Source organism: Arabidopsis lyrata (assembly GCF_000004255.2).
Source record: "Arabidopsis lyrata subsp. lyrata unplaced genomic scaffold ARALYscaffold_5, whole genome shotgun sequence".
Classification (NCBI taxonomy): Eukaryota; Viridiplantae; Streptophyta; class Magnoliopsida; order Brassicales; family Brassicaceae; genus Arabidopsis; species Arabidopsis lyrata.
In genome coordinates this window covers 17,518,242-17,537,132 of record NW_003302551.1, presented here as the reverse complement: position 1 = coordinate 17,537,132, position 18,891 = coordinate 17,518,242, and the positions used below count along the sequence as shown (strand labels likewise).

At 40.9% G+C, this 18,891-nt stretch overlaps 1 protein-coding gene across 1 annotated transcript; it reads left to right on the top strand.

Annotated features, from left to right (window-relative positions):
- Window positions 1-5,830: 5,830 nt before the first annotated feature.
- On the top strand, window positions 5,831-6,654 carry LOC110228558 (zinc finger CCCH domain-containing protein 18-like). The gene is made up of 2 exons (XM_021026239.1): window positions 5,831-6,252; window positions 6,630-6,654. Exons 1-2 carry the CDS (start codon window positions 5,831-5,833, stop codon window positions 6,652-6,654), a joined length of 447 nt encoding a protein of 148 aa, XP_020881898.1.
- Window positions 6,655-18,891: the final 12,237 nt, after the last annotated feature.

Here is an 18,891-nt window from a genome sequence, read left to right as displayed (position 1 = left end):
TAAAAATTTCGCAAAAAAAATTGCGGAAATCACTTTTCCCGCAAAAAAAATTTTTTGGCGGGAAAAATTTTTACGGGAAAATTTTACAAGGTTTTTTAAAGGTTTTTACAAGTGTTTTGGCGGGAAAATTGCGGGATCACTTTTCCCGCCAAAAAATATTTTGTATTTTGTGGACCTAATTTTGTTTCAAATAAGGGTAAAATGGTCATTAAAAATTAAAAGAGGGCAAACTTAAAAATGGACACTCAAAGGGGGCATTTTTGAAAAGGGGTATTGAAAAAGGGGTATTTTTAACAATTTCTCAATTAAAATTCACAAATAGTGACATTCATTGTTGTATTTTAAAATCTATACGACTATTAAAACAAAAATTATGCATATTCAAAATTTGAAAACTTACAAAAACTTTTGGCTATTTTTATGAAAAAACTCTAAAACTATTATATATATATACATATATATGTGCAAATTTACATGATTATTAATTTATGATATTATTGGGACTATATTTTTACATAGGGATTTCAAAAAACTTATTATCTTATTATCTTATCAAATTTGGTTAATTTTTACACTAGCCCGACTTAGGACCGGCCAAATTTATTAATTTATCGTGGTTATTAATTTATCGAGTATTAATTTATAGAGGTTTGACTGTATCTACTATAGTAAATCCCTACCAAAAAATATAAAGAAAACTAACAAAAAAAAAATTTACAGCAAAAAGATTGTTTTATGGAAAAAAAAAATCAGGCTGCAAATCATCTCGTGAATTATGTTTTTTTTTAACGTCTGGATTTATTAAATTCACGACAGCCGACAGACGACACCTCCTTCACCTCCTTTTTCATGCTCTTGATGGACACTTCTCTCTACGTAAAATCCTGGCGAACGGCTATAATTGTACATCGCTGGAGATCTCCTGCACACTTGCCTCTAATAATCTGTAAATTTCTTAATAAATCGCAGTATCTAGGAATCGAAATCCAGATCTCTGAATGTATAAATATTAATTATGTTTATGTTAAACAGATTGAGTATGGGTCAGATTTAATTTTAGTTTTGCCAAGATAAGTAGAGATGATATATATAAGGGTTTTGTGCAAAAAATAAACTCTCCAACTTGCCTATTTTTTCAACTTTACCTTTTATCTCCGAAAAATGCAGATTAGTCTTATGAAATCCAAAATAATACGCAATATAATCATTATACGTATTTTAAATATTTTTCTGGTCACATACATTAGTTTTTCAAAATTCTAAAAATAGAGTTGAACTCATTATCGCGAGGGTTTCGATTTGACATATTATTTATCAAAATTTTACGAACTTAAAGGTAATAAATAAATGTTATATTGCATATTATTTTGGATTTCGTAGAATTAATCTGCATTTTTCGGAGATGAAGGGTAAAGTTACAAAAATGGTCGAGTTGAAGGTCTTTTTTGGCACAAAACCCATTTATATATAACACTCACATTTATCTTATTTCACATTTTTTATTCCATCTTTATCTATAAAATTATTCTTTTAGTTATTTTTAAAAATTTTCCGTTTGTTATTTCATCCGTTGTCCATGATATTATACATTAATAGTGTTCGAATTTGGATCAAGCATGTATATAGATCATGTTTAATTAATTTTAAACATAAAAGTCATCATGTTTAAGCTAATTCAGAGGTTCCTTTATAAATCATTTTGTATGATTTCATGTATTACTTGATTTGGAGTTCACAATTAGCAATATGTACTTACTTGTATTCCAAGCCTAAGTAATTACTGCGCATGTACATGTTTGTGGTAATTGACATTATTTCATGATTTCAACATTTTGTATTATTAATTAATTAAGCACGTACATCATTTTCTTCCCAAAACAAAGGTTCTAAGTTACGTTTCTCGAGTCAAAACAACATGTTTCATGTTTAATATAAATCAAAGATTCCTTCACAAATCTTTGATTTAAATCTGCTAAGTCATTTACGCTCAATATATATGAAATGAATCGATATTTTTGAAGACATATATTTGGATTCATATATCGTATCAGATTGGATCTTTTGGGTTGTGCTATATTAGAGTCTTGGTTTATTCCGGTTTAAATGTTGGTTTAGTTATCTTATGATTGTATATAAGCTTAATCAGAGATTAATTAGTCTTTGAGTTTGTAACAAACATTTTTGATTTCTCTTGAATAAGAAAGTTTGTTTCTTCCGTTACAACTCCGATCTACTCTCGTCGCCGTCTTTGATACTCCGATCATCGGAGTTTAATATGGTATCAGAGCAAACTAATTGATCTTCCGCATTCTTCTTTCATCGGCGATGAGTTTTCCGATTGATTTTCTTCAACGATTCTACCTTTTTTCTTTTTGAGCTTCTTTGAGCTGTTCGCCGGAATTGTTCTTTGTTTTCATTATGATTTCTTTGTTTCTCTTTGTTTTTGACCTTTGTGTTGACGAATTTCTTGTTTCTATACCTAATTTCGTCACACATTTCTTTGTAATTTCTCAATTCTTACTCTGAGAATGGGATCTTATGTACCTCCATCTTCGACGGACAATCCGGTGAATGCTTCGACGATTAGACCTAATCAAGATCAGTCTCACTATCAGGTGGATCGGTATGAGAATCCATTCTTTCTTCACAGCAATGATCACGTAGGTCTTGTTCTTGTCTCTGATAAACTTACTCAGGCTTCTGAATTTCATTCTTGGAGAAGATCTGTGTGGATGGCTTTAAATGTGAGGAATAAACTAGGTTTTATCGATGGAACTTTAAAGAAACCGCCTATAGATCATAGAGATTATGTTGCTTGGTCTAGGTGTAATGATATTGTGACAACGTGGTTGATAAACTCTGTTTCTAAGAAGATTGGACAAAGTTTACTTTTCATCAGTACTGCTGAAGGTATATGGCGTAATTTGCTTTCAAGATTTAAGCAAGATGATGCACCACGTGTGTTTGATATAGAGCAGCGTCTTAGCAAGCTTGAACAGGGATCTATGGATATTTCTACTTATTATACTGAATTGATGACTCTCTGGGAAGAACATAAGAATTATGTTGATCTTCCGGTTTGTACTTGTGGTAAGTGTGAATGTGAAGCGGCTGTTAAATGGGAGAATTTACAGCAACGAAGTCGTGTTACTAAATTTTTGATGGGGTTGAATGAGAGTTATGATCAGACTCGTAGACATATATTGATGTTAAAGCCTATCCCAAATATTGAAGAGGCATTCAATATGTTAGCTCAGGATGAGAGACAGAAATCAATCAAGCCTTCTTCTAGAGTGGATAGTGTGGCTTTTCAGGCAACTACAAATGTTGATGCAGAGAATGCATATATTGCTGCTTATAATACGATGAGATCAGCTCAGAAACCAGTGTGTACTAATTGTGGGAAACTTGGACATACAGTGCAGAAATGTTACAAGATAATTGGATATCCTCCTGGCTATAAAGTCAATGCTTCTGGTTTTAACTACAGGAACACTAATATGCAGATGCAGAATCCTCAGTTTCAACCTAGAATGCAGACTCAAACTCCTCAGTTTCAGCCTAGGATGATGTCATCTCAGCCAAGAATGCAAATGCAAATGGCTCCGACGAATGCTGTTGCTAATATCTACACAGAGTCTATTCCTTATTCTACTGGAGCTGGTTCTCAGACGTATCCCTATATGGTTTCACATAATGTTCCACAGGTTACTGATGGTGGAAATACATTCAATATACAAGATCTTACTCCACAACAACTCCATCATTTTCTTTCATAGTTTCAAGCTCAAGTACCAGCACAAGAGCCTGTGACTTCTTCAAGTACTTCTGGTACTACTGCAACAATTACTGAACTCGGTTTGATGGCTCAAACTTCTACCTCTGGTACTGTTTCATTTCCTTCTACTAGTCTTAAGTATAAGAATAATAATCTCACTTTTCAAAACTATACTTTATCTTCTTTACAGAAAATTCTTTCACCTGATGCTTGGATAATAGACAGTGGTGCTTCTAGCCATGTGTGTGGAAGTCGGATTCACACACTCAAGTATTTTGTTAAATGGGAAAGATTATTCTTGAGGGACAAAAATGAATACGTAAGAACTTGTAAATTGATACGAAAATTGCTATATTATTTCTCTCTTTTTTTTAGATGGTCCCCCTTTACATGGCCACTGGCCTCTATATTTATACATAGCTAAACGACATTTAAAATGAGTAATTAAGTACAATTATTCCTTCTTAAATGTGTCCGTTTTGATTCTTCGGCTTTAATGCTCAACGTTTGAATTTGAGTTGACTCTGATCTTCACGGGCCTCGCCTCTTCTGGCCCAAATGTCTTCGAACCGACTTACCCGTGTCTTCTACACCGAACTCGCGTCATAGTGCAGTCACTTCGGGTTATCTAAATGGTGACAACCACTTCGTCCATCCTTTCGGCTCGCGGGTCCAATGGGCTTCATCCTTTATGGGCCATTATCCTGATTACGTGGCAATCTTTGGTTGGTCTCGTACTTCTGGTGCGGGATCCGACACCAACAATTAGCCCCCCAAGTTCTTCGAAGTGTTTATTCCAGTTCGGAGGACTTTAAATGCTCAAGTGGCCAAAGATTGCGCTCGAGAATCTTTCTGATTTCCCGCCGAAAGTCCCATCACTCCTTTAATTTTGGCACTATCCTTTTTAAACCGAGTGACATCTGTCATCATTATGACCGTATATTGATTAATTTACTATTAAAACGGGAAAAAACCTTCCCACTTCCCACACAACTTCCGAGGCGGTTTCATCATTAGCTTGAAGTAACTTCTTTTCACCATTACTCTCTTCTTTTACTTTTGTACTTTAATCAAAACCTCTCTCTTCGTTCCTTCACAAAACCCTTCCTCGCCGGATCTTGAATTTTTCTTTCCAATGACTTCTGATTCCGATAGACCCGAGTCTCCGTCTTTCGACGAGAGGCGTTCTAGTAACGATGAGTGCACCCGCCCTGGTGACATTGCCGGTCCGCACTATAGGTCCACTTGTACTCTTCAATCCCTAGAGCGGTTGAAAGAGCTTTGCCGGATTCCGCCGGAAATCATGGCTGAAGCACAAATAGCTTCCCCCACAGAATCTCCAGAGAACCATCGCAATGGTTACTTCTGTGTGTATGAGATTTATTTCAAGGGTTGCGGGCTTACCTTTCCTCTTCCCGAAGCCCTAATTTTATACCTAGCGGCTCTTGAAATCGCTCTTCCTCAATTAACCCCCAATCTTCTCCGCACAATTCTCGGCATTATAACAATCGCGGCGGAGGCCGGTTACGTTATCGGAGTTGCCGAATTAAATGAGCTTCTAAGCGTGAGAAGTTCGTCGAAGAAAACGGGGTATTTCTCAGCATATCCTAACGCCAACAGGAACATCATTTCGCATCTTCCAAACAAGGATGAAAATTGGCATCATCCTTGGTTCTTGATTAAGAAAACTCCCGCTTCGGTTGGAAATCTTGCAGATTTCCTCCCTTCGAAGTGGTCGGCGAAACCTGGTAGAGATTAGGTCGCCCGTATCTTTCCCGGTTGTTTCTCTATCTTTATTAACTAACATCGTTGTTTCATTTCGCAGCTTTCATCGCTTCCAATCTCCCATCTGAAGAGTTCATCGAATTCTTCAAAATAATTCTTGAAGGGGAAACCCTTTGGAATTCCTTCACTCTCGAACGATTCATAGAGGCTAACCACAGACTCAGGATGAGTCCGCCTGGTCATCTTCACCAAATTCCTCCCCCTCCCTCAACTCAGGGAATGTCATCTCGGGCCCTTGCGGCCAAGCGAAAGTTGCTTTCCAAGCCGATGGCTGAAGCTTGCGAAGAGAAGAAAAAGTTTCTCGCGACTTCTATTGACAAGAAGGACTATAGTAGGACCTTGCTGGTCGATGATGGCAGTACTGAGGGAGCTCGATCTGTTGCTTCCTTCAGATTAACTCCTCGTCGAGATCGTCGCGACTCACGTTCTCCTCGGAGGGATCGATCTCCTCGCCGTGATTCACCTCGTCCTTCCCGGGATGATTTTAGTAACGAGCCAATTAAGAACTTGGTTCGCCGAAAGAGAGACAGGTCCTCTCGTAGTGATCTTTCCCCGCAGAGGGAAAAGTCAAGGACCCGGACTGACCGCTCACCTCGGTCATCCCCTCCTTCTGAACCAATGGGTCCTCCACGACCGGTTGACATGTCTTCCTCTTCCCAGCCTGATAGTGGAAAGACCGCCCGGAGCGCGTCTCCGAAAAAAGGAGATTCTGAATCTCGAGATGCTCCCTCGAGGCTGAAGCCTGCTCTTGTACCTCAAGTCAAATCGCTTTCAGGTTTGGTGATTTACACACACTTAAACCTTCGTCTTTATTAAAATTCCAATTTTTACAATTCTTCCTTCTTCGCAGCTATGGAGACAGAAGGCAGCGTCTTCCGATGCTTCAAGACCCGTTCTGGTTCGATCTTGCCAGATTTCAACAAATGGCGCCCCGCGATTCGTGAACGTTATTTGCTTCACGCGCATCACTCATCTCGGGTTAGTCCCGCTTTCTTTTATGTATATTTTTTATTGTATTGCCATTCTGCGAACTGACTTATCATCCCGGGTTCATGTATAACGCCAGGCTCAAAGCGAATTTAACGACATGATCGAACATTACGAAGGGTTGGTCATTGGCCGGGAGAAGGAGATTGACATGTTGACGAAGAAACTCTCCGCCCTTGAGGCCGAACTCAGTTCTTCTGCCGGCTCCAAGCATGATCTGGAGGACAAAGTCGACAATTTAACATCCGAGCTTGCGCAAATAAAGGGGGAGCTGCAGGGTCAGTACGACCAGAACTTCAAACTCCAGGAAGAGTTTTCTGGTATTCAAGGTAGGCTGCAAGAGTCTGAATCAAACGCTGATTCCCTGAACAACCAACTCATCGAGCTCAACGCGAAGTACAAGGCGATCGCCAAATTGCGTGACTCCGAGTTGGCGAAGTCGGCGTCAAAAGCCAGAAAAGAGGTCAAGGGACGCGGGATGGAGTTGATCCAAGGGGCCATCCGATTCATGCAGACTGAGAAGGCTAGGTCTGACCTGGAATCTGACATCAAGGAGCACGAGAGCAACCTGATCCTGCTGGATCAAATCCATGATGCGGATTTCTCCGAGGATCAAGAGAGAACTGAACTATCGGCTAATCTTTCTGAAAAGCGAAGTCGCTTGGCAGCTCTTCCTACTTCGACCTTCAACCCTCAGGACTTCGAGGAATTCTTCACCGAATCGCCTCCTATAAGCGAATCAGGTCTAGACTGGGCAGGTAATGCTTGGCTCCTGACATTTATTACCTTTCCTTTTCTTGCACCTTTGGTTGACTGGAATTATTATTCCTAGGCTCAAGTGGGGCGGAGGACGTTGTCCCGCCCGTAGCTCCTATGGTGTCGGAGGTCACTCCGGAGGTTGGTTGTACCGTGGAGGGTGGTCAGGAAACTTCATCTGATCAAGCAGCTGCCAAGGACGTGAATGAAGCTTCGACTGTTGAGCCGGACTCCGAGGTAGCTGCTGCTCCGTAGTGGCTGTGTCCACTTTGACTTGGGGATTGTCCCTTTATTTTTAAGACTTAATTTCACAATTATTTTTGCCTAAGGAGGCTTTATTATTATTCTCTTTTGAACAAGATATTTGCCTGAGGAGGCTTTTAAACCTTTCTAGGTTGTGACCCAAGGGGGCTTGGTTAAAATTAAATGCGGGTTTGCAAAGTCCGCTTTTAACCTTTTGTGGCCTTGTGGCAATGCTTTCGAGATTTTTATAGGCTGATCAGACCTTTCTCTTTAGAATGCGAGAACTGAGCTCGGCTTAAAGCGAGTTCCCCACTTCGGGTTTAGTCAACTCGGTAAACTTGTTAGGCTTGGGCCTTAGAAACTTTTGCAGTTGATGCGACGGTTGCTTTTTCCCTTCTTAAAGAGAACGGCGCGTCTTTTAATGTAATAATTGCCTTTTCTCGATTTTCCAAAAATGGTTTAAACCACTTGGGCACGCTATCATTAATGAATTTATGTTTCCAAGACAAACCCTAAATCATTATAAGTAAAGGCTTACCTACCTCTAGGCTTTATTAAACATGACTATAGAATCTCACTTGAGAAATATTCTAAGGATGGAAAACGAAGAAGTAGCCCCCATCGCTCCCGGCAGTCCCCTCTTCTTATCCGGCGACGGCTTTGAACCGGCCGGCGTTCTCTTTCCTCACGCCGTCTTTCACTTCCCTTCAAAGGAGAAGAAAGAGGCTTGCGACTTCATCGATAAGGTAAATATTTAAAGTTTTTGGCTTAAAAACTTTTTGCTTCATATTATTCACTCTTTTATGTTAGGTCGCCGACAAGCACCGCCGGCTATGTGAAGAGAGGCAGCGGCTGGGCCTCAAAAGGCAAACACTCGAGGCTCGCATCGCTCGAGTGGAGAGGAAGATACGGGCCTTGGAAAGCGACCCCTTTCAATGGGAGTGGCGGAACTTCGACTCCGTTGCTGAGATCCCGAAGATGCTTCGGATGTATCTCCGCGCTAGAGGGATCCCGGGCCCTGCGAACGCCCCCGTCTTCGTCACTCCATCCGACGATGAAGAGGAAGAGGACTTGGAGGAGGAGGCCAGCGACTGCCGGAAACGCCTTCGGGACCGTTCCGAAGTGGATGCCAAAAACAAGGCGTCCACTTCGAGGACTAAACCGGCGATGAAGGAGCCTGTTCCTGAGCCTCTCCCATAAATGTTCTCCAATTTCTTCGCTTCTCTCTTCTCTTTTTTTTTTTAAAAAACAAAAACTCGTAATGGGCTTCGGCCCTTTTTTATTTATGGAAATATTTGCTACTTTCCTTCTTTTCCAAATACTCTTCGAGATGCATCTTTTAATGCAGGATCCGTTCGAGGGCATAAATCTCTCCGCGAATCATTCCATTACTTGGATAGAATCCGTAGCTTGCTAGGGATATGGGGTTCCTATAAATTATAGGTTCAACCCCCCTTTATTCCTCACCATTTTTTTATTTTAGCAGGCATGGAGTTCAATCTACGCTGTTCAGAATCTATGCCCGACTTCTCCAGAATCGGAATGATGAATGAAGATGTTCCAAGTGAGCCCAACAGGCAGCCTCCTCCACTTCGCGGCTTCTCGAGATCTCAGATCCGAGCCCCCTGTGCTTTGATCAGGAATCTCTCAGTCAGAGACCAAGGAACAGCGACGGCGTTCATAGAAACACTTGAACTTCAACACCGGAAGCTTACGTCGGAAAAGAGGAGACTCCGGAAGAGGATTAACCGGATGCAACGCAGACTTACTACGGTGTCAAGAAATCTTTACATTCTTGAATCTCACCCCGGAGAGTGGATTGAGCTTGGAATCTCCGACTTTGCTCGAATTCCGGACTGCATGATGTCAATCCTCGATCTTGCTGGTCAAGGAATTGAAGTGTTCTGCTCGTCAACGAGGATTTCGTAGTTCGAAGTGTACGATGAGGGACACTTCGCCTCCCTTTTTTTTTGTAAACGCTTTATTTCCAATCTCTTGTATGTTCGCATAGCCGAACCTTCTTCCTTTAATAAAGAAATAAAACAAAAAAAATTTTATTAATAGCTGAACTCGTTTTCGAGCTGCCTACGTACCCATTTCGGGATCAAGCCAAATCGTAGTTCATGTACATAAACAATGCATGTAGCTTTTAAACATAAAACTTTTTTAAGTTGATCACATTCCAAGGTCGCTTGACTGGATTGTCTTCTAGGTCTTTTAACCTATAAACACCGTTCCGAACCACTTCGGTAATAACGTAAGGTCCTTCCCAATTAATACCGAGTTTACCGGCGCCTTCTTCTTTTCTGTTGTCAAATACACGCCTTAATACATAGTCTCCCACGAAGAACGGCCTACTTTTGACCTTAGAATTGTAATACCGGGCTGCTGCCTGTTGGTAATTCTGGATCCGAATTAGAGCTTGATCACGCCTTTCATTTATGGTATCCAGTGAATCGTTAAGCATCGCTGAATTTTCTTCCTCATTTAACGGTGCTTCCGTTCGACGAAGTCCGGGCACGTTGAGTTCAGCTGGTACTACCGCTTCCATGCCATAAACCAAAGAGAATGGAGTTTCTCCTGTAGGTCGCCTAGGGGTTGTACGATAAGCCCACAGGACGGGTTGGAGTTCTTCATACCATCCTCCCTTTAGATGACTTAAGCGTTTATTGATATTGCTTAATATCGTCTTGTTCGCGGCTTCGGCTTGACCGTTTCCTTGCGGATATCTTGGAGTAGAATAACTAACTTTAATTCCCCAGTCCGCACAAAAGGCATCAAACTCGTGTGAAATGAATTGCGGTCCATTATCAGTGACTATTTCGTACGGAACTCCATGTCGACATATAATGTTTTTCCAAATAAAAGTCTTTACCGCCGAATCCTTGATACCGACATACGCCTCAGCTTCAATCCATTTCGAAAAGTAGTCCGTGAGGACTAAAAGGTACTGTACACCTCGAGTTGATTTGTGCAATGGTCCAATGATGTCCATCGACCACCTCATAAACGGGTATGGGGCGGAAATGGAAGAGAATAACTCCGACGGTTGATGGATTAATGGCGCATGGAGTTGGCAGCGCTTGCATCTTTGGGCGAACTTAACGCAATCTGTGATCATAGTGGGCCAAAAGTACCCCATTCTTTTAACTTTAAAAGCCATAGCTCTTCCTGATGAATGACTTCCACATAATCCCTCATGCACTTCGCTCATGACGATTTCGACTTCGGGCCCAAAAATGCATAGTAGGTAAGGGTCACTAACACCTCGCCTATATAACGCATCTTTTGATAGGCAAAATTTCGCGCTAACGACTTTCATTTTCCTGGCCTGCCATTTATTCTTTGGGAGCTCGCCTGTCGTGATGTAGTGCTTTATTGGCTCCCTCCAGTCAGCCCCCCAGTCTTTAGCCGGAATTTGGTCAACTTTGTGAAATATCCGCGGCTCTGGTTCGGGATGTTCGTTTGGTTCAAGAATATTTTCCTCGAGTAATGGCTCGGTTTCTATCATCGTTTCTGGAATCATTTCTTCAGCTAAGACAACGGGTTCCTTGTTAGATGTATTTGATCCTTTTGACTTCCTGCGTTTGTTGGGTGGCGGTTCGATCTCTGGTTCACCATGGTCACGTGCCGCTGCTCGAGACCTTGTAACGACGAGGGTTTCCTTGCTGTCTTGAATGCTTCGCTCCGAGATGCACTCTACCGGAATAACTCTCTTTAACTCAGGATCTGATGTTGACGCCAATGCGGCGAGTGCATCTGCAGTTGTATTCTCTCCGCGAGGTATGCGGATTAACTCGAATTTCGAGAAATTTTTAGATAAATCCTTCACCACTTCGAGGTAAGCTTCCATTCTTGAATCTTTGGCTTCATAGTCTCCATTAAACTGGTTAGCTACTAATTGCGAATCGCAATAAGCCAATATTTCCTTAGCTCCAACTCCTTGTGCTAGCCGAAGTCCGGCAATAAGGGCTTCGTATTCTGCCTCATTGTTAGAGGCATTGAATAACAATCGGAACGATTGTTCTAGAATTTCTGATGTCGGAGATTCCAACCTAATTCCCACTCCGGATCCTTGCTTTGTTGAAGACCCATCTACGTGTAATTTCCAAGTTTGGTTCTCCGGTTGATCTATCGTTCCAGGTATTGGTAGTTCGGTCAGGAAATCTGCTAAGACTTGAGCTTTCATACTGATCCGGCTTTTAAACTCTATGTCGTACTCGCTTAATTCCACCGCCCATTTCGCCAAACGTCCGGATTGACTTGGACTATGAAGTATTGTTCTGAGTGGTTGGTTAGTTAATACTTCAACCGGATGGGACTGAAAATATGGACGCAACTTCCGAGCCGAAGTTACCACCGCGAGTGCAAGTTTTTCCATCATTGTGTATCTGGTTTCCGGATCCGTCATTGACTTGCTCACATAGTAAATTGGTTTCTGCTCCCCACGGTCTTCCCGAACCAAGACTCCACTAACCGCGTGGTTTGAAACTGAAACGTATAAGTAGAGTTTTTCATCCACTTCCGGTTTGGACAGTATAGGTGGAGTGGTTAAGTATGCCTTAAGCTGCCCAAAAGCTTCTTCACACTTCTCATCCCAAAGAAATCCTTTGTTCCCTTTTAGAATTTGGTAGAAAGGCAACGACTTATCTGTAGATCTCGAGATAAAACGATTCAAGGCCGCGATTCGCCCAGTCAACCGTTGTACTTCTTTGAAGTTTCTCGGAGATGGCATGTCTAGAAAGGCGTTAATTTGATTTGGATTGGCTTCAATCCCTCTTTCTGTCACAATATAACCAAGGAATTCTCCGGATGGGACTCCAAATGTGCACTTCGCCGGATTCAGCTTCATTTGATATTTATTGAGAATATCAAAACATTCCTCCAAATGCTTAACATGATCTTCTTTCTTCAACGATTTAACCAACATATCATCTATGTAGACTTCCATAGTCTTCCCGAGGTGATTGTGAAACATTTTGTTCACCAACCGTTGGTAAGTTGCTCCTGCATTTTTCAAACCAAAAGGCATTACCTTGTAACAGTAAATACCTCTATCTGTGATAAATGACGTCTTTTCTTGATCTTCGGGGTTCATCATTATCTGATTATAACCCGAGAAGGCGTCCATGAACGTTAACAGCTCATTTCCAGCGGTGGACTCTACAAGTCGATCTATATGCGGGAGAGGGAAACTATCTTTGGGACACGCTTTATTTAGGTCAGTAAAGTCGATGCAAACCCTATCTTTCCCATTCTTTTTCTTGACAACGACAGTGTTTGCTACCCACTCCGGATATTGCACTTCTCTTATGGACCCTATCTTCAAGAGTTTATCCACTTCGTCGTTTACTATTTTTGCCCGCTCGACCCCAAGCTTTCTTCTTTTTTGTTTCACCGGTTTGAAGCTTGGATCTACGTTTAGTTCATGACAAATTATACCCGGATTTATACCCGGCATATCCGCTGCTGACCATGCAAACGACGCTTTGTTTTTCCTTAAGAGTTCGATCAAAGCTTCTTTTATTTGGCCAGTCAAGGTTGCTCCAATTCTAATTTTCCGGTCCGGCTTGTCTTCTTCCAGTGCCACTTCGACTACCACATCCTCTTTCTTCTGCCCACTAGGAAATTTGGTTTTTAGTCCTTCTTTTGCGGGCTTCGCTAATTGCTATTGAATCTTCATACGGTGGCTAGCTAAGTAACAAGTTCGTGAAGCTTCTTGATCTCCCCGAATTGTTTCCACCCCATTTGATGTTGGAAATTTGATACATTGATGGTACGTAGAGGGGACTGCTTTCATTCGATAAATCCAGGGAGTCCCGAGGATGATGTTGTAAGCAGCGGGCTTATCGAAGACAACGAAGTCCACGATTTTCGATACCTTCTTGGCAAGGACTGGGAGCTTGATTGTTCCGAGAGACATGGATGACTCGCTTGTGAATGCAACTAACGGAGATGGAGGTCCTACTATGTCTCCTCGGCTGATTCCCATTTTTTCTAGAGTACTTAAAAAGATCAAGTCGACCGAACTGCCTGTATCTATAAGGATCCTTGATACTTCGAAATTTGCGACATCAAGAGTAATGACTAGAGCATCGTCATGCGGTTTTTCGAGATGCCGCGTTTCTTTTTCATCGAATGATATTGATGCACCTTGAAAATCGACTTCTTCGCTTAAGCTTGCTTTGAGTGAGACATTTCGTCGATGCTTTTTGATTGAACTTATTGAATCTCCGCAAAATCTGGATCCTCCTATAATCACATTGATCTTCCCCTTAGAACTTCTCGGTTCTTCCTCGTTGGATAACCTTGGTCTTTTGGAATCCTGATCTTTGGAGTTTTCCTTTACTTCGTGGTACTCCTTCACAAAATCTTTTATATCGAATTTAGAAAGATCACCACTAGCCCAAAGCTCTGCGAGGTGCTTTTTAAGAACGCTGCAATCCTTGGTTAAATGTCCGGTTACTTTATGAATGTCGCAATATAGACTTTCATCACGGACCCAAGTGTTTGATCTTCCTTTCCCTTGGAATTGCTTCCCGACAGAATTGTTGAAGGGTTGCGACCCAAACTTCCTTGGTCCTTTGCTCTCTTTAGGCTCGAACTTCTTGGTAGGGACGGTGATTGCCGGCTTTTCTTGTTTATTCCGCTTGGCAAAACTTTCTTTTTCGTCTTCTACCTCCATCCAATTGTTTGCGCGGAAGAGTGCATCCTGAATTGTGTCTGGTTTATGAAGTATTAAGTCTTCTTTAAACCTTGAATCATGTCGCAATCCTTTTCGTAGGGCAGATAAAGCTGATTGCTGTGAGATTCTTGGGAGTTTTGATAGCACCCCTTTGAATTTGGTGATGAAAACTCGAAGTGACTCATTAGATCCTTGCGTTAAGTTCCAAAGATCGGCATCCGAAACGCTTTTATCCATAAGGATAGAATATTGCTTTAAGAACACGGCTGACAGTTCGTCGAAATTGCTGATCGAACTCGGCTCTAATTGGGTGAACCACATTAGAGCTTGGCCACATAGATTCTCCGAAAACAGCTTGCAATAGCCTGCATCTTCATCAGCTTCATCCAACTCGACTCTTCCTGCAGCGATCAGAAAGGCTGCAAGATAGCTTTTTGGATCCTCCAATCCGCTGTAAGGGTCCAACTTGAGCTTCCGGGAATCTTTGATCCTCAAACTTGCAATTCGCGGGATAAAAGGGGTTCGCCTTGCTTCTTCAATGACTCGATTAATGTCTGGCTCCGAACTTGTAGCCTGATGAAATTTTGATTTCATTTCTTTTAATTCCTGGCTAACCTTCTTCATGGTCTCGAACTGGTCGAGGTTCTCCTGCTCGTACTGAGCTGCAAATTGTTCTTCATCCCCGAGCTGCGTCTCTTCTTCCGACGTCTGAGCTACATTATTTGTAGCACCGGGAGTTGTTTGTCCGCTGGTTTCATTTCGTGCAGCGGAACTTGGCGAGTTGAATATCCCTCTTCGGGTTCCCACCGGGTTTCCTGCACTTAAAGAGCGAACACGAGTTTGTATATTATTGACGTTTTGACTAAGAGATACCTGGGATGTTTGCAACGTATCGACGGCCTTCTCCACATCCGAGAACTTTTGTGATATGTCCGACATGGTTTGCTGCATAGCTTTGAGGGTTTCGGCCAATGATGTTTCAACGGCGTCTCCTCCGGACATTGTCGCTTATCTCGGAAATGTAGAAAAGAAGAAATCTGCCCACTCAAGAATCCTGATCTCCCCACAGACGGCACCAAAATGTGGAAGTCGGATTCACACACTCAAGTATTTTGTTAAATGGGAAAGATTATTCTTGAGGGACAAAAATGAATACGTAAGAACTTGTAAATTGATACGAAAATTGCTATATTATTTCTCTCTTTTTTTTAGATGGTCCCCCTTTACATGGCCACTGGCCTCTATATTTATACATAGCTAAACGACATTTAAAATGAGTAATTAAGTACAATTATTCCTTCTTAAATGTGTCCGTTTTGATTCTTCGGCTTTAATGCTCAACGTTTGAATTTGAGTTGACTCTGATCTTCACGGGCCTCGCCTCTTCTGGCCCAAATGTCTTCGAACCGACTTACCCGTGTCTTCTACACCGAACTCGCGTCATAGTGCAGTCACTTCGGGTTATCTAAATGGTGACAACCACTTCGTCCATCCTTTCGGCTCGCGGGTCCAATGGGCTTCATCCTTTATGGGCCATTATCCTGATTACGTGGCAATCTTTGGTTGGTCTCGTACTTCTGGTGCGGGATCCGACACCAACAATGTGTGTTCAGATTTAGCAATGTTTACTTTGGTTGTTTGTGTTATGTGTCGACTAATGTTTCTGATAGACATAAATTTTCACCAAGAGCAAAACCATGTGTTTTTCTTGGTTATCCATCAAGTTTTAAAGGATACAAGGTTCTGGATTTAGAATCTCATTCAATTTTAATTTCAAGAAATATTGTTTTTTCATGAGAATCAATTTCCTTTTAAGACTGATGCATTATTGTCAAAAGCAGTAGACATGTTTCCCAATTCTATTTTACCATTACCTGCTCCTTTGCACTTTGTTGATTCATTCCCTATTGTTGATGATTTGACTGCTATTCCTGCTGCATCATCATCATCGCATGTTTCATCATCGCCTGCACATGCATCATCTTCCAATGATACACTACATAGGGACTCTAGTACCACCATTACAGATCATAATACAGGAACACATGATACTGGTGTTGAGACTGCACATGTTGTTAGGCCTAAACGGACAACTAAAGCACCTACTTACTTATCTGAGTATCATTGTACTTTAGTACCTTTTACTTCTTCTATACTATCTCCAAACACTAATACTTCCTATACTACTTTACCACCTATAAATACAGCTTCCCCTATACTCTCTCAAAACACTATTCCTGTTACTAAACCAGTCTTACCTAAACACACTACTCCTTATCCGATTTCTACTACTATATCTTATGATAAACTCACTCCTCTTTTCAATTCATATATTCTATCTTATAGTCTTGAAACAGAACCAAAGACTTTTAAACAGGCCATGAAATCTGAGAAATGGACAAATGCAGCTAATGAAGAGTTACAAGCTCTTGAGTTGAATAATACATGGGTTGTTGAGACATTACCTGAAGGTAAAAATGTTGTGGGTTGTAAATGGGTATTCACAATCAAATATAACCCCGATGGTACTGTTGAAAGGTACAAGGCAAGATTAGTGGCACAGGGTTTTACACAACAAGAAGGCATTGATTACATGGATACTTTCTCCCCTGTTGCAAAACTAACAAGTGTGAAACTTCTACTTGGTCTTGCGGCTGCAAAAGGATGGAGTTTAACTCAAATGGATGTGTCAAATGCTTTTTTACATGGAGAGCTTGATGAAGAAATATTCATGAGTTTGCAACAAGGATATACAGCTCCTCCGGGTACAATTTTACCTCCTAATCCGGTATGTAGACTCCTCAAATCTCTTTATGGCCTTAAACAAGCCTCTCGACAATGGTATAAAAGATTATCTTCGGTCTTATTGGGAGCTAACTACATACAATCTCCTGCTGATAATACTCTGTTTGTTAAAGTGGCTGGAGATTCTATCATTGGTGTGCTAGTATATGTAGATGATATAATGATAGCAAGCAATGATGATACTGTTGTTGAGAACTTGAAACAGTTGTTGAGAACTTGAAACAGTTGCTGAGATCTGAATTCAAGATAAAAGATTTAAGTCCTACAAGATTTTTCCTCGGTCTAGAAATAGCAAGATCAGCTGCTGGCATCTCTGTTTGTTAGAGGAAGTATGCATAAAATCTCTTGGAAGATACAGGTCTATTAGGCTGCAAGCCTAGTTCAATACATATGGATCCAAATTTGCATCTCACAAAAGACATGGGGACTCCTCTTTCAAATCCCACATCATACAGAGAACTCATTGGTAGATTGCTATATCTGACGATTACAAGACCTGACATTACCGTTGCAGTTCACCAATTGAGCCAGTTCCTCTCTAGTCCAACAGATGTTCATCTTCAAGCGGCTCACAAGGTACTAAGGTACATTAAAGCTAATCCTGGACAAGGATTAATGTACTCTACAGATTCTGAGTTGTGCTTAAACGGATTTGCGGATGCTGACTGGGGTACGTGTAGAGATACAAGGAGATTAGTTTCAGGGTTCTGCATTTATTTTGGTGATTCTCTTATATCATGGAAATCAAAGAAGCAGAATGTTCTTAGTAGAAGCAGCATAGAATCAGAATATAGAAGTCTTGCTCATGCTACTTGTGAGATTATTTGGCTGCAACAGTTGCTCAAGGATCTTCATGTCAAGCTAACATGTTCTGCTAAGCTGTTTTGTGACAATAAATCAGTTATACACATTGCAACAAATCCTGTGTTCCATGAGAAAACCAAGCATATTGAGATAGATTGCCACACGGTTAGAGATCAGATTAATGCAGGCAATTTGAAGACAATGCACGTTCCTACAGGCAACCAACACGCAGATATACTCACAAAACCACTTCATCCGGGTCCTTTCCATGGCTTATTGAAGAGAATGTCACTTTCAAGTCTTTATCTTCCTAAACCAGACACTTAGAAGATAAAGACTTGAGAGGGGCGTATTAGAGTCTTGGTTTATTCCGGTTTAAATGTTGGTTTAGTTATCTTATGATTGTATATAAGCTTAATCATAGATTAATTAGTCTTTGAGTTTGTAACAAACATTTTTGATTTCTCTTGAATAAGAAAGTTTGTTTCTTCCGTTACAACTCCGATCTACTCTCGTCGCCGTCTTTGATACTCCGATCATCGGAGTTTAATATGCTATCATGTTTTTATTGTCAGATGATCAAACACATGATCGTACGCCGTACATGCCCTAGTCCTTTTGGAGCAGTGTGTCAGATCTATTTCTGTACTTTATATTTGTTCGACATACGTTTTTCCACATTGATGATGTAACTTCCATAGACTGTGACACCATTCAATACACACGGATCTGCACTACAATGTTTTAGCACATCGGTCGTCAAGTTGTTTTATTAGTTGGAGATGAAAAATTGAGAATTGGCATCTATATACATAACAAATTAAATGAAAACTGTTTTGTTTTAAGAACGAAATAAATGAAAAGACGAGAAATCGTCGGGAGAGAGTAGAGGTAGATAATAAATTCACATGCAAGTGGGTACGTATGCGTTCATGTGCATTTGGAAAAAATATACACGTCACTAATTACACGTATATATACACTATTTATGTAAAATGTATCTTAGTTTTAATTTTAACAACACTAGATACGACTTATGAATTACAGT

Coding starts and splice junctions, on each gene's coding strand:
- LOC110228558 (XM_021026239.1), top strand. CDS start 5,831: ATGGCTGAAGCTTGCGAAGAGAAGAAAAAGTTTCTCGCGACTTCTATT. Junction 6,253..6,629: donor GGAAAGACCGCCCGGAGCGC/GTCTCCGAAAAA, acceptor GTATAACGCCAG/GCTCAAAGCGAATTTAACGA.